Below are 13948 nucleotides of genomic sequence, written 5' to 3'. Positions count from 1 at the left end.
TCCAGAAAGATATTTTCAATTTACAGTCACTTTGGATCTGAAATTTGAACAGCCAATCCACAGCACAGGGACATTCAGTGTGTCTAAAATGGCCTGAGATTCAAATGTGCTTTGGAGAAAGTAAAGCTCTCTTGTCTTGCTCAGTTCTCCCTGGAACTCCTCCATCTGCAGCTTTTCATTAATGATTCATTTACAGACAACTCTTTATCCTACTTAGCGCAGTGACATACATTTGAAGGTTAATGACACTGAGTTGGGCAGACCCTGACTGGGAAGTATATTTAGGCTGGGCAGAGGCCAAGATCTAGAAAGCTCTGGCAGCGAGGCAAGGCCTTGGAGGGACAAAGGGGGAATAGACAGACAGTGGTGAAGGCCTGGGTAGACTGAGGCCTCACAGGCTGGGGTCTGACTCAGCTTGTTCAGGCAGGTTGACATGCATTCTTGTCCCCTCCATGCGGCCTACACTGTGGCTTAGGAATCAGAGACCTGGCAAGGGGACTAACCACCCGGCTGTTTGGTGCTTCCAGGGGTATATGACTTTGCCATCGAGAAAGATCATGCAAATTGGATAAAACACGACACAGATTTTAGATATAAAAATCATAGTATTAACCAGAACATTTGACCTGCGCAGTCGGGGTGCTAATAAGCCCTTCGGCTCGCCAAACATGCACAGTGAGCACTTTGCTTGAACCCTCTGCATTTGCTCTCTTAACACCTCACTTTAAATTCTTTCATGCCTATGGCATTATATCGTCCACAAAAGCATTGAGAATGTGACTGTCTGCATGATTACCGGCCAAACTGCTCGGATCTAGTTACAGAATAGCCCTTCCGGAAGCAAGTTCACCCTCATTTATTCACCAGAGACGTGCAAGTTTTATGGCAGTAGGTGCTGAGGTTCGTGTGACTGTAACAGAGTTTCCAAATCATGCATCCCACGTGGCTTTTGCCCCTTTCCACCTCACTGACTTCAAAAAAAGATGTGTTATGTTGTGTCTAGAAAAAGAATAAAGCAACACTTACTTCCCCCAGCACTTACTTCCGCCATCATCTGGTGCTCTGTCGGAAGTCTGTGAGGAGAGTTACTGGGCCTTTCTGAATCAAGGGGACTTTATGAGGTATTTCCTATGTGTGCCGGGACCCCTAACACTTACCCCTCTTACCCTCTAAAGTAGATATTATCCTCTCCATGTCGCAGAGGAGGGAATGGAGCCTCGGTGAGTTTACCTACCCTTGCCCAAGGTCACCCACATCATTTTAGTTCTCAAGACAATACCCTTGATCATGACACTACCAGTGAGAAAAGCTACCCTTCCAATTGACAAGATCCTACGGGGATGTGTAACTTGCTTTATCTAGGTGGGTAATGTTGATCTTTTTCCAAGTATCTTCACGCTCCCGTGATCTTGTCACAAGGAAACTGTGACAGTAGACGGTTTGTATAATATTGAGCATGCAGTAGCTATATCAGTGTCCTCCAATGTTTCATAGATTTTGCATATTATCAAGTTCTGCCCTTACCTGCGGGCTATCCAGATATTATTGAAACAGACAGAAGAGAAGTTTGGGGCAGGGACAGACCAGCAAAAAAGAAGGTTGCATTGTTATTCTTAACAATAGCTGATATTTTTGTGCTTTACGGTTTAGGATCTAATGTGATGCACACCAGTGCCTAAAGTGTATGGGACATGCCGTCGTGTATTTATCCCATTTAACAGATAAAATATTGAGGTTCAGATATATGTGACCTAGGGACACAGGAGCAGTGAGACCAGATTCTTACGCTGAAGGAGTGTGTCCCATCTCTGACAGTCAGTCAGGAGAACTAAATGTGGATTTGATTCGTCTACACTGTGAGTGTTGGTAATTAAAGAAAGTCATATAAAAAACGAAATACCACAAAACTCTACCCAACTCCCTGTCCTCCCCAACCCTCCTGAAATTATCAAAGGACTCTCTGAGTCCCTGACACATGGTCTGAGAAACGATCTCCAAGGCAAAGTGTGAGTCCTTAGTGTGATATTTGCACAAAAGAATCCAAAAAATACTTAAAATCTTTGCATATATGCATGCATCCCTTGAAACCATCCAGAAATTGGCACAACAGACTTTCGAATTATAATCAAATTATAAAGTAAATGGCTTACTTTCATGTTTGTGACTAAATTAAAAAATGTATTTTATTAGAAATCAGTTGGAAAAAATTATCACTGGAAGGAGGTATTTCTTGGCCTATATTTTTGCCCAACTCGGTTTCTCCAGATTAAAACAGAAACGGTAACGAACGATATAGTCACACTCGCTAAGACAGCAACAGACATAAGTGGCAAGGTAAGTCTCCTAAAACGAATCAGGTCAAAAAAAGAAAAAACAAGAAACATAAAACGCATCACGTCTAGGGTGCTGGTCGGTGATGTCTTGGAAGGAAAGACGTCTCATAGGTAACCCAGATGTTGGTAGTTGTCCATGTCCCTCTGCTGGGAAACCCACTGGCTTTGGTGACAGCTTATGGTGTCACAGATAAAACCCGAAAGTGCCTGGCCTGGTTCTTGAGCATACAGTGGTCTGAGTTTTTACAAAATTACCTTCGCAGACTCCGTTGCTGCTTCTTCTCCAGCCATAGCAGCAGGCCATTTTGCTTCCATAGCGACAGACTCCAGGCTGGAGTGCTGGTGCCGACAACCCGTGATCGCTTGGACTGTGGAGAAAGAGCCACATGTCAGAAGTGAGAAAACAGAAAGGGCAACAGAGACCCTTCCCTGCTACTAAATGTGCAGCAGAGATGGCATGACCTGGTTAATTTCAACAAGCCTGCCATAAACACTAAATTCGACCTTGAAAATCTGAATTTTGGGTGGCCGGTCTGTACTCCCATTTCATGCCAGCCTTTTCCAACAATTAATGTCATCCATTTCCTTCTTCTCCCAGTGTTAAAAAGAATCGGGTTATAGACTTTATAAAATAAACGCACATGAAAGTGGCCAAAACTTTATGTTCCTGAACCTTGTAGAGCGCCAGTTTTGAATTGTGTTCTGTACAGACACTGAGGCCATTCCAGGTCTGCGTCTGTTCCAGTGCTGAGTGTGGTAATGTGACTCCCTGGCCCTGTGGCTTTGTCCCGAAAGAGAGCATTGCACTTCACCCCAGTGGCCACCTGGGAACCGGTGAACGAACTATAGTCAGGTAAGAGCTGGAACGAGTCTAGACATCCTTCAGCGAAGCCATCCCATGCTACAGATGAGGAAGCTCCAATCCAATGAAGGGGAGCCCGCCCCTTCCCCCGCAGAGCTGGAGACGGGGACTCCAGCCCAGGGCGCCTTCTCATTTCTCACTGCCACCTAGAATCACAATTTGCTGAACTCTCTAACTGTGGAGCCAGAGTTGTCAAACTTTTTTCAGAAAGAGTCAGGTGGTAAATATTTTATGCTTTGTAGCCCATACAGTCTCTGTCCATTTGCAGAAGCAGCCACAGGCAATAGTTGCAGATGGGCATGGCTGTGTTCAAGAAAATCCTTTTTATAGAGACTGAAATTTGAACTGAATATACTTTTCATGTGTCATGTGATGCTATTCTTCTTTCGATTTAGCTTAAACCATTTAAAAAGGTAGAAAGCATTCTTCGCTCATGAGCCCTGTGAAAACAGAGGGCCACTCAGCCTCAGCCAGTGGACTGTATGTAGCTTGCTCACCCCAATATCCAGCCCTGCAACCATGTTCCCCTGACTATGCTGGGCCATGAGTGAAGCTTACGGCATGTTTACCTACTTACCGGCCAAGTATGGGACGCAGCTGCTACCAGATTCTGGAGGAAAAGACTTGAGTTGTATATCCTATGGAGGGCTGGGGTTGTGTTCACATGCATATTAAATACACTGTAAAATGTTTCCTGTGCTCTTTGACAGACAAGGAATGCGCATTTTACCACGTGCCTCCTGCTGCAGGACTGAAGTTTGTGCAAGTTAATAACATCTTAGTCAAGGTCGGGAGGTTAAACAGCCTTGCAGTTTTCCCTCGTGGTCTGCCCCTCCCGCCAACTTGGTTATTCAGTTATGAACATCAAAGACATGGTCCGTGACATTTCATTAACCAAGAACACCAAATGTTAGGATGATTTTATTTACTTTTTCTTGAAAGGGACATTCTTTCATCCTCTAAGGGAATTAATTTTGGGGATTTATGAGTTATTCTCTCAACCTCTGATTGGATTTTTGAATTCTCTACAACCACTACATCGGGGGTCTCCAATCCCCGGGCCGCAGACCGGTACCAATTCATGTCCTGTCAGGAACTGGGCCACACAGCAGGAGGTGAGCAGCGGGCAAGAGAGTGAAGCTTCATCTGGATCTGCAGCCGCCCCCCAGCGCTGGCATCACCGCCTCAGCCCCGCCTCGGACCATCAGGCATTAGATTCTCATAGGAGCGCCGGTCCCTGGTGCCACAAAGGTTGTGGACCGTTGCTCTACACGACTGACATTTTTACCAGATAAATCTTTGTTGTTAGAGGCTTTCCTGTGCATTGTAGGATATTTAGCAGCATCTCTGGGCTGTACCTACAGACAGTAGCACCCACCCTTCTAGTTATATCAGCCAAAAATGTCTTTAGACATTGCCAAATGTTCCCTGGGGGGCAAAACTGTCCCCTGTTAAGTACCACTGTATTACAGTGAAACATTGATCGAGCGCTTGCTATATATTCCGTACAGTGATAAAAATGACACGATCTTTGCTCTCTTTACAGTCTACTGTCAACAGATACATTACAGCATAGAGCAGCACAATAAGTAGCATCGCGATGGTCTCAGAAAGAGTTGTGACTGAGAAATAATGCAGCCATCTGTCTTAATCTAATGTGGACCTTACTAACAATTCTACAAGGAATATTCTTGATCCAGTCTGCACGTAACTAACAACGCCCAAACAAGAAACCACGGATACTGAACATGAAGTACGTTGAGTAAATAAGTGCAAGTCCAAACGCAACGATATACTCAAGAATCATTCTTTAGCATTTTAAACATTGAGCTATAACCATTTAAAAGTGTACACTTCTGCGGGTTTTAGTATATTCACCGTGTTATGCAACCATCATCACTATCTAATTCCAGAACATTTCCATCACTCCAAAGAGAAACCTCATATTTGGTAGCGGTTAGTCTGCGTCTCCTCTCCCTCCATCCCCTGGCTACCACGAATCTACTTTTTGTCTCTGCATTTGCCTAGTCCGACATTTTGCATAGATGTAATCTTACACTGTGTGGTCCTTTTGTGTCTGGCTTCTTTCGCTGAGCACGTTTCTAATGTTGATGCACACCGTGGCATGTACCACTACTTCCTTTCTATTGCAGAATCATATTCCATTCTGTGGACAGACTACATTTTGCTTATCCATTTATTAGTTGATGGACATTTGATTGTTTCCACTTTCTGGTTATTATGAATTCTGTTGCTACGAACCACCGTGTACAAGTTTTTGTGTAGACACATGTTTCTATTTTTCTTGGGGTTATACCTAGGAGTAGAACTGCTGGGCCATATAATAACTATATGTTTAACTTTTGAAGAACTGCTAAACTGTTTTCCAAGATGGCGACATCATTTTCACCAGAGATGTATGAAGGTTCCAATTTCTCTACATTCTTATCGACACTTGTTATTGTCAATTTTTTAATTGCAGCCATTCTAGTGGGCGAGAAGTGATATCTCACTGTGGTTCTGATTTGCATTCCCCTATTGGCTAAGGATGTTGAGCATCTTTTCATGTGTTTATTGCCTGTTTGTAGACCTTCTTTGGAGAAAGGTCTATTTTGGTCCTTTGCCCATTTATAATTGGGTTACTTGTCTTGGTGTCTTTCAGATTTGAATGCAAAGATTGAAATTAGTAAAAACAGCTATCCCTACACCTTGGTGTATAAGGTAATGTAACTTTACCTCATGTTGCAAAACTCTCTCCCACCTAGGTCCTCGACGAGCCTGTTTCCTGACCATACATGCCTGTAATAAACCTCGATGACGTGCCCACGTGTTCCTTCTTCCTTTAACAACACAGAGCTGGTGTTTGGGGAGCAGAGTGGTGGGAGGAACTAAATTTGCCTGGGAAAGCGAATGAAGGTGTCACAGGGGAGGTGACATAATATGAGTTGCAAGAGAAACCATGATAAACAGGAAAGCTATGGGAGAAATTCTGCCTATGGGACTTTAATTCCACATTTTTATAAGGAATGTGGGATTCATTTAATTAATTTCAACCTATCAACAAAACCTTGGAGATGACCTGCCAACTTCTTGACTGTAGGTTTGCAATCAGTGCATTTACCAACTGCAGTAAGAAGGATCTTACCTATTTCCTGATGCCAAAAAATCCCAGCTTAATCCTCAGTAGGGCGTTGATATATGGAGCACTGTGCTAGGTAGTGGGGATACAAAGATAAATGTGGCAGTTGGAGTCCCTGGTAATGAGCTTTTAGACAAGAAGGTGAAGGTAAGAGATATACTAAACATATTCAGTTGGCTATAGAAGCTTAAAGCAAAGAAATTTAATCTGTTCAAAGGGATCCAGATGTTCTCTCTGAGGGTGCAAACTTTAAATGAGACTGAAGATGAATAGGGGTCAACCATATAGAATGAAGGACAGGTTATTACAGGCAGAGGTAACAGAATGAGTGCAGGCTAACAGGTAAGAGACACCATGCTTGTGCTTGGGGAACAGACAGAAGACCAGAGGATTGAACAAAGGGAGGAAGATGAGCCTCAAAAGGTGGGCAGAGGCTACATCATGGAGGATCTCGTGAGTCAAGTTAGGGCTATGGGACTTCATATCCTAATCACAATAGGGCAGCACTGCAGGGTTTTAGGAGGGAGGTTATTTGAGAAGATCTCCCTTTAGAAAAATATTATCATGACAAGTCTGGAAAATGGACTGGAAGGAGGCAGAATGAAAGCAGTTGGCTCAGAAGAAAGATTTTGGTGGCTTGGACTGGAGCAGTAGCAGAGGAGATGGGGAGACATGGATGGAATCAAGGTAGATACAAAAGACTTGGTAATGAATTAGTGTCATTCATTCGCCCAACAAGCGTTTATTGAGTATCTGCAATGTATCAGGAACTGGGTTAGTCTCCAAAGGTTCAGCAGCAACCAAGAGGGACCTAAGATCTCTGCCATCATGGAGATCTTATTCTGGAGAATTGGATGTGGAGGGTGAGGGGAATGTATTAGCAGGGAGACAGCAGTATTGCATTTCCGGAATGAGGAATATGGAGGGAGGAACACGTTAGAGAATAGAGTAAATGACAAGCTCTTTGTGGGACATGCTGATTTTGAGGGCTCATCAGACAGACAACCAAGGAGAGATGTTGAGTAGGAAGTTGGATATTTGGGCAAGAAGTCCAGGAAGCAGGAGGAGATTTGGGAGACATCTGCACGTAGTTGGTCACTGAATCTATGGGAACAGATGTAGTGTATGGAAAGGAAGGCTTAGAGAAGAGCCTCAAGGAAGTTAGCACGTGAGAGGTGAGTCAAGGAGGAGGAAGGTCCAAAAAAAGAGACCTGGGTGATGCTCAGAAACATAAAAGGAATACCAGGTTAGTACGGTGTCAGGAAAGCCAAATGCAGAGTGTTTCTAGAAAGAGCCGGATCAGCTCTGATGTCAAGAGGTTGTATAATATGGTGGTTGGGACAATGGGTTTTGTGATAATTAAATTATTTAACATATGTAAGTGCTTGGAACAGTGACTAACATAGAAAACATTCCCTAATTGATTACTTTCACTAGTACTAGGATTAATATTATTATTAAATGTGTTGAATGAGCTATAAAGTTGAAAATTGCCATTGACTCATAATCAGTTAACTGCATTACAGTTCGAACTAGGTTTCTGTGTTAGTCTGAGTCCTCGGAGAAGCAGAAGTCAAGATGGAATTCTTAAACATGCAAGGATTTTATTAGGGGAAACACCTGTGAGAGAAAACGGGCAAGGTTGGGAGAGCCATTGGGTCCCCCGTAAGTCTGATCCTGAAGGAGATGGGGAAAGGAGGTTGGGAGTGAGCACCCAGGGCTGCTGTGCAGTGGACGTTCTGGCCAAGCTGAAGGGGAGGGAGCCTAAGAGCCAAAGTCTACCTTCGGAGGGGAGCAATATTTCCCACAAAAGGTCCTGCCATAGTATCCCTGACTCGCTTGGCCAAAAGCAGCCTATGGGAAGCGCTCAAACGTGAAGATGGGTTTCCGAGGGTAGAGTGGTTGGGGCCCTTGGTCAATTACACTCCCCCCCCCCACCCCAGGTGTTGGAGGTCCCATGGCTGCCAGTTTCCATGGTTTTTTACTTTTTAACGTAAATCGGAATCAATTTTCACTGTGAGGGGAGACTGTCGTAGAATTTCACGTTAAGGAAAGTAACCATAGATAGCATCCAGTTCTAACCCATCATTTTACACATGAAGAAACTAAGGCCAAGAACGACTGGTGACTTTTCACTGGTATTAGAAGTCAGAGGGGAACACTTCAAAGAACTATTAAAGGAGAGCAGAATTTGCCACTCCAAAGTGTGCCTCTTTGGGCTGATTATTGACAGCAGACAGAAGAGAAGCTCTAAAAACTGAGTAGAACTTACCCTTTTGTAATATTTTTGTAACATTTACACTTCTAGGGGGCATCTCCATTTGTAAGGGTGCCTCCCTCTTTGTACCTGAAAGAGGAATGACTTTAAGTCTCTAGAAACTCTCATCAATGGCGAAGGCAGGACTTAAATTTGCATAACAATCTTACTCTTGTTTACAGTGCTTTGCCTGATCACCTCCCCAAACTGGCTCCCCCTCCTCCACCCGCCACATCTGTATCTTTAGCTGGAGACATTTAGCTTGGGCCATTTCGGGGAGTTACTCAGCTTTCCTGGGTCTCTCCCATGTATACAGTGGGGATACATGTTATTAAACTTCCGATTGTTTTTCTCCTGCCAATCTCTCTTTTATTGGGGGTAGAGGCATCTGAGTCAAGAACCTGGAAGGTAGAGGGAAAATAATTTTTCCTCTGCTACACTTCATTTATCCATCTATCCATTTGTTCACCCAAAATGTATTAGGTACCTACACATGTCAGGCACTGTACTAGGCACTGAGACTCTTGAGGTATATGAGGACAGCCCCTGCCCACAAAGAACTTGTAGTCTATGGCTGAAGATGGGTAAGTAAACAGATAATTATCCTCCAACATGATGACTCCCACCAAAGGGATAAGATCTCAGGAACTAGGGGAAGATATTGGAGTTGTTAGGTTGGTGTGGGTGGGTGAGGGGTTTTCTCAAGGAAATGGGGCCTGACACGAATTCTGGTGACTAGTATAACTTACCCAGGTCTGTTTAGTGGGGAAGATGTCCCAGGCCCCTGCCAATGATGGAGCCACTAATGCCGTGAGTCTGTGTCTTGTAAACCCAAGCACAGAAAGCTCCCCTGTTTGGAGCAGGGGAGCAGAGAGGATAGTGGGATGGAAAAGGAACAGGGAGATAAGCAGGGTCCTGAAAGAAAAAGCCTGAGTCCACAGGAAACATTCTGTCCGCCCTGAAAGCTCTGGAGAGTTAAGGGAGGATTTCAAGCAGTTGGAAATATCAAGGGTTTTACAAAACACAAAACAGCCTCCATAGAACTATGGTGAACTTAATAAGCTCAAACGAGATCAGTAAAACTGTTAGATGTGAAATCACCCCAAACTGATGGAAATTTGTTGAAATATGATTTTTCAAAAAGTCTAATTAGAAACTTTGGTGAAAGGGCCCAGGGTCCCTAGCACAGGTGGCCAAACCCATTTAATACGTACTGGTCAAAGTCAATTACTTTTGATTATGCAGAATACTGCCTGGGGTTAACTAACAGGAGAAAGTTACCAGACGATGAAATTCATATACTCTTTCCACATTACCACTACTCTCCAGAGACATCCTCTTTCTTGAGTTTTATTGCTTTCATATGCTCGCCTGTAGGTGAAAAGGTAAAAATGAGAAATCTGAGGTGTATGAATTTCTCCCAAGTCATCATTTTTGACATGGTCCAAAGCATCACTGTAAAACGCTCCAAAACGTTAATGACTAACACTTGGGCCATGACAAACTTGTCAATAAAGTAAGGTTTCTTATTCACTGTAAGGAATGCCTTCCCCAGTCACGGATCCATCCTCCAGCTCTGTTAGAAGATATCAGAAATTTGTTATTAAATCTAGCCTTACTCACATCTGTTTAAAAAATGAAAATAACAGTTAGGAATCAATTCATGATCAGGAAGTATAAATGGATTCTGATGTTTGGGCAAGTACACAAATCAGAAAACACCAGTTCGGCCTCCAGCTCGAAACAACACTGAAGGAAAAGCTATCAAAAGAACCATGTAAGCAACGTGCCTTTTAATTAATGCGGTGCCTTCATGTGTTCACCGAGTTTTGAGAGCTTCGAAGACACAGTCACGATGGGATTTTATTGGTTTGATCATCCAATTCCACATCTGATCATGGACATGGAAAATTCAAGTGGTAAGTTACTAGTGGATAGAATTGCTAATAATTACTTGCTGACTTATAGATGCCACAGGAAATTGATTTATTACATCAAAAATCCAGCTCCATTCTATGCTTGCCCGTTTTTTTTAATGCACATGTACAGCTATTTAAAATTATGCATAAAAAGAAAATTAGTTATTAAATGTTTCTGTTTAAGTTGAAACAATATTATCGAGGGGAAGAAAAGAATCCAGCACAGGCCAGCATGATATTGACAATAGCAAAGCACAGTAGCTTATAAAATCTTTTAAAAATTGCTAACAAAGCTTTAATTTTTAGTTTCTACATAGTTCTTGCATGATATTCCATGATAATGTTAGCAAATGCCTCAGATTACTTTCCCAGCAGCCTCGCCTTCTACCTTTGCTCTGACTCCATCCCCACTGACCAACTTTCCCATCACTAATGCAATTATTCGTTTACTTTACTATCTGGTTGTGAGTATTCTGGATAAGGGGCATAACTATTCGGCTAAACTATATGAAACTGCCATTTTTTAAGTTAAAAATGGCCAAATATCCATAATTTCACATGTTGCAATTTAATGAGTGTGGAAGAGAGAGTTAAATGCTCATCAAATCCATTTCTGTGTCTCTGGGCACAAAGCTATGCTACTGCTTCCTAGCCAGCCTGCCAGTTAGGTGGGGCCACGTGACTCATTTTGGCCAATGGAATGATGCAGAAGTTAGCCTACTCTGATCAACACAGTGGTATTTCGAGAACCATTTCCTTTCCTAAAGTCCAGGACACATGATTTTTTCCTTATATGTGAATCCATTCATACAAAAAAATCTCGCAAAGCTATCAATATGAATTGCATTTAGTTTCATACTTAGTGGAGTATGTAATTTAAATGTGCAAAATACGACCACTGCATGCTGGGATATCAAAGATGCATGGTTAAGGCACAGTATCAATCATCAGAATTTAATAGATGCCTGAGTATAATGAGCTTTTATATATTTGGCTGGATTGACCCGACCCCATAGAACCTGATAAACTTGGGGTCATCAATCAAAAGGAGTTTATGAACCTAGAAAGGGAATTCCTGATCTTGGACTGAAACAATCTGCCACCTTGGGAGGCCAGGCTGCTCACTCTCACTCACTTACTCATATCTCTCTTCTTAAACAATGTCTGGCACATAGAAGGCCCAGGAAGCTCAGTCCGGAGGCAGGAAAGTATTAATGTAGGTGAGCGAGTCTCTGTGGAAAGGAGTCCTTGAGCTGTGGAGTCTGAGCTTAAATGCTGAATTGCCCAGTTTCTTTAATGCATGATACAGCTTGCTGTCTACATTGAGATCAAATTAATCAGAAGATCACCATCTCCACAGCTGAAGTTAATTTAAAAATATTCCCGGGATTGTGGAAGTAGTGTAGTATTTCTTCATGGGATTCCTTATATTTTGCAAAAATATACTGTGCCAGAATTCTTAGTATGCTTGCTTACGGTCAGGTTCCAGGAAACTTCATGATATTCTCCAAGACGAACTGAGAAGTTGAAACTTCTTTAACTGATATTTAAACTTCTTTAACTGATATTTAAATCCGTTTAAATGTTGCCAAACAAATGAAGTAATTTATTTTTTTTCTAAATTGGGATAACAAGGTCCAACTATGAGGGGTTTTTTTCGTTTTTGATTTTTGTATTGTTTTAATCAATAGCTCCCAGTATCACAAGTCCATTGTACCTAACCAGTTAAGATTAATTCTGGGTTCTCATCCATCTTCAAGATACACAGTCCAAGTCCAACAGGTCTAGGGATACCCTCGAAGCATCTCACCTTCCTGGTTGTATAGGTTACCAAGCTCTCGGGTCCCACCGAATATTGATGTATCTTCAAATTTCCCATGCCAGGAGTGGTAGGGCTAAAGTTAGCAAAATTCAGAACTTTTCATTGCTTCCTCTATTTCTCTCACTTATCTTCCAAGCTCAGGACTTATTGGCGAAAACTGGGGATGAGGACTGTGTTAGATCGTGTTCCTCCCTGAAGCAGACCATGAGACAAGGATTTGAGTGCAAGTGGTTTTATTTATGAGGTGAAGGGAACATCGATAGGGGAAAGTAGTCAAAAAAAGCCAGTGTTATCAATATGGCTACATTTACTTTCCATTCCATTCATTCATTCATTCATAGTGAACGTGCGGGAGAACGATATAAAATGAAGAAACAAAGGGGAGCCATTGTAGGGGTTCAGGTGAAACATGATGGTGATGTGGTTGGGTGGTAGAGGCAGAAGGGAAGGCAGACAGGCTTGAGACATGATCCATAACAGGACTTAGTGTCAGATGGAATAGAAGTGGGAAAGAAGAGGAAGTCGTCAGGAATGATGCTGAGGTTTTTGGCTTGAGCCAGTTTGGATGCTGTTCCTTCTGGGATAGGGAGAAGAGGCGAGGCAGCGGGCGAAGCGAGTTCTGGACAACTGATCAAGAATTCAGTTTTAGATGTCTTAAGCTCAGGGAGACATCCTAATGGATAGGTCAAGAATGCAGCAGAGAGAGCCTGGGGCTGGATATTTGCATTTTGAATTTACCTACATCTAGATGCATTGAAAGCACTAGGACCATAAAGGTCAACTGGAGAGGCTATAGATAAGGAAGAATATAGGGTCAGAGACTGTTCCCTGTGGAAGCGGAGGCTAGCAAAAGAGGTTGAGAAGGAAGGAGCAATCAGTGTGGGAGAAAGAAAATCGGCATGTGCGGTGTGTTGGTTTTAAAATATGCCCCCAAATCCTTTGATATTCCTTCTTTCGAAAGATCGAAAATAAAACTACCTTATGACTCAGCAATTCCACTTCTGGTATGTATCCAAAGGAATCCAAAACACTAATTCGAAAATATATATGCGCCCCTATATTTATTGCAGCATTATTTACAATAGCCAAGCTATGGAAGCAACCTAAGTGTACCCCGACAGACGACAGGATAAAGAAGACGTGGTACATATATACAATGGAATATTACTCAGCCATAAAAAGAATGAAATCTTACTATTTGCAACAACATGGACAGGCCTGGAAGTTATTATGTTAAGTGAAATAAGTCAGACAGAGGACAAATACCATATGATCTCTTATATGTGGACTCTAACAAACTGATGCTTGCCAGATGGGAAGGTGGTTGAGCGGCTGAGTGTAAAAAGGTGAAGGGATTAAGGAGTACAAATTGGCAGCTATGAAATAGTCACAGGGATGTAAAGTACAATACAGGGAATATGATCAATAATATTGTCAGGTGGGTACGAGGCTTATTGGAGAGATCACTTTGTAAGTTACATAAATGTCTAACCACTATGTTGTACATCTGAAACAAATATAATATTGAATGCCAACTGTAATAAAAAAAATTTTTTTTAATGCTTAATTCCCCTTCCCTTATGTGGGGCTGTACTTAGTGACTGGTTTCTAACAAA

General features: G+C 42.4%; 1 protein-coding gene across 1 annotated transcript in view; it reads right to left on the bottom strand.

The window, feature by feature from the left end:
• Positions 1 to 13948, bottom strand: part of EGFL6 (EGF like domain multiple 6) — a 50413-nt gene that overhangs the window by 30896 nt on the left and 5569 nt on the right. Inside the window, exon 2 of the mRNA XM_016119469.2 lies at positions 2589 to 2701. Within this exon, the coding sequence (XP_015974955.2) occupies positions 2589 to 2701 (113 nt within the window). The remainder of the gene's footprint in view (positions 1 to 2588; positions 2702 to 13948) is intronic.

The sequence above is a fragment of the Rousettus aegyptiacus genome, unplaced genomic scaffold, assembly GCF_014176215.1.
Source record: "Rousettus aegyptiacus isolate mRouAeg1 unplaced genomic scaffold, mRouAeg1.p scaffold_m13_p_9, whole genome shotgun sequence".
Classification (NCBI taxonomy): Eukaryota; Metazoa; Chordata; class Mammalia; order Chiroptera; family Pteropodidae; genus Rousettus; species Rousettus aegyptiacus.
Note: the sequence above shows the minus strand (reverse complement) of the source record. Positions and strands in the feature narration are given on the sequence as shown.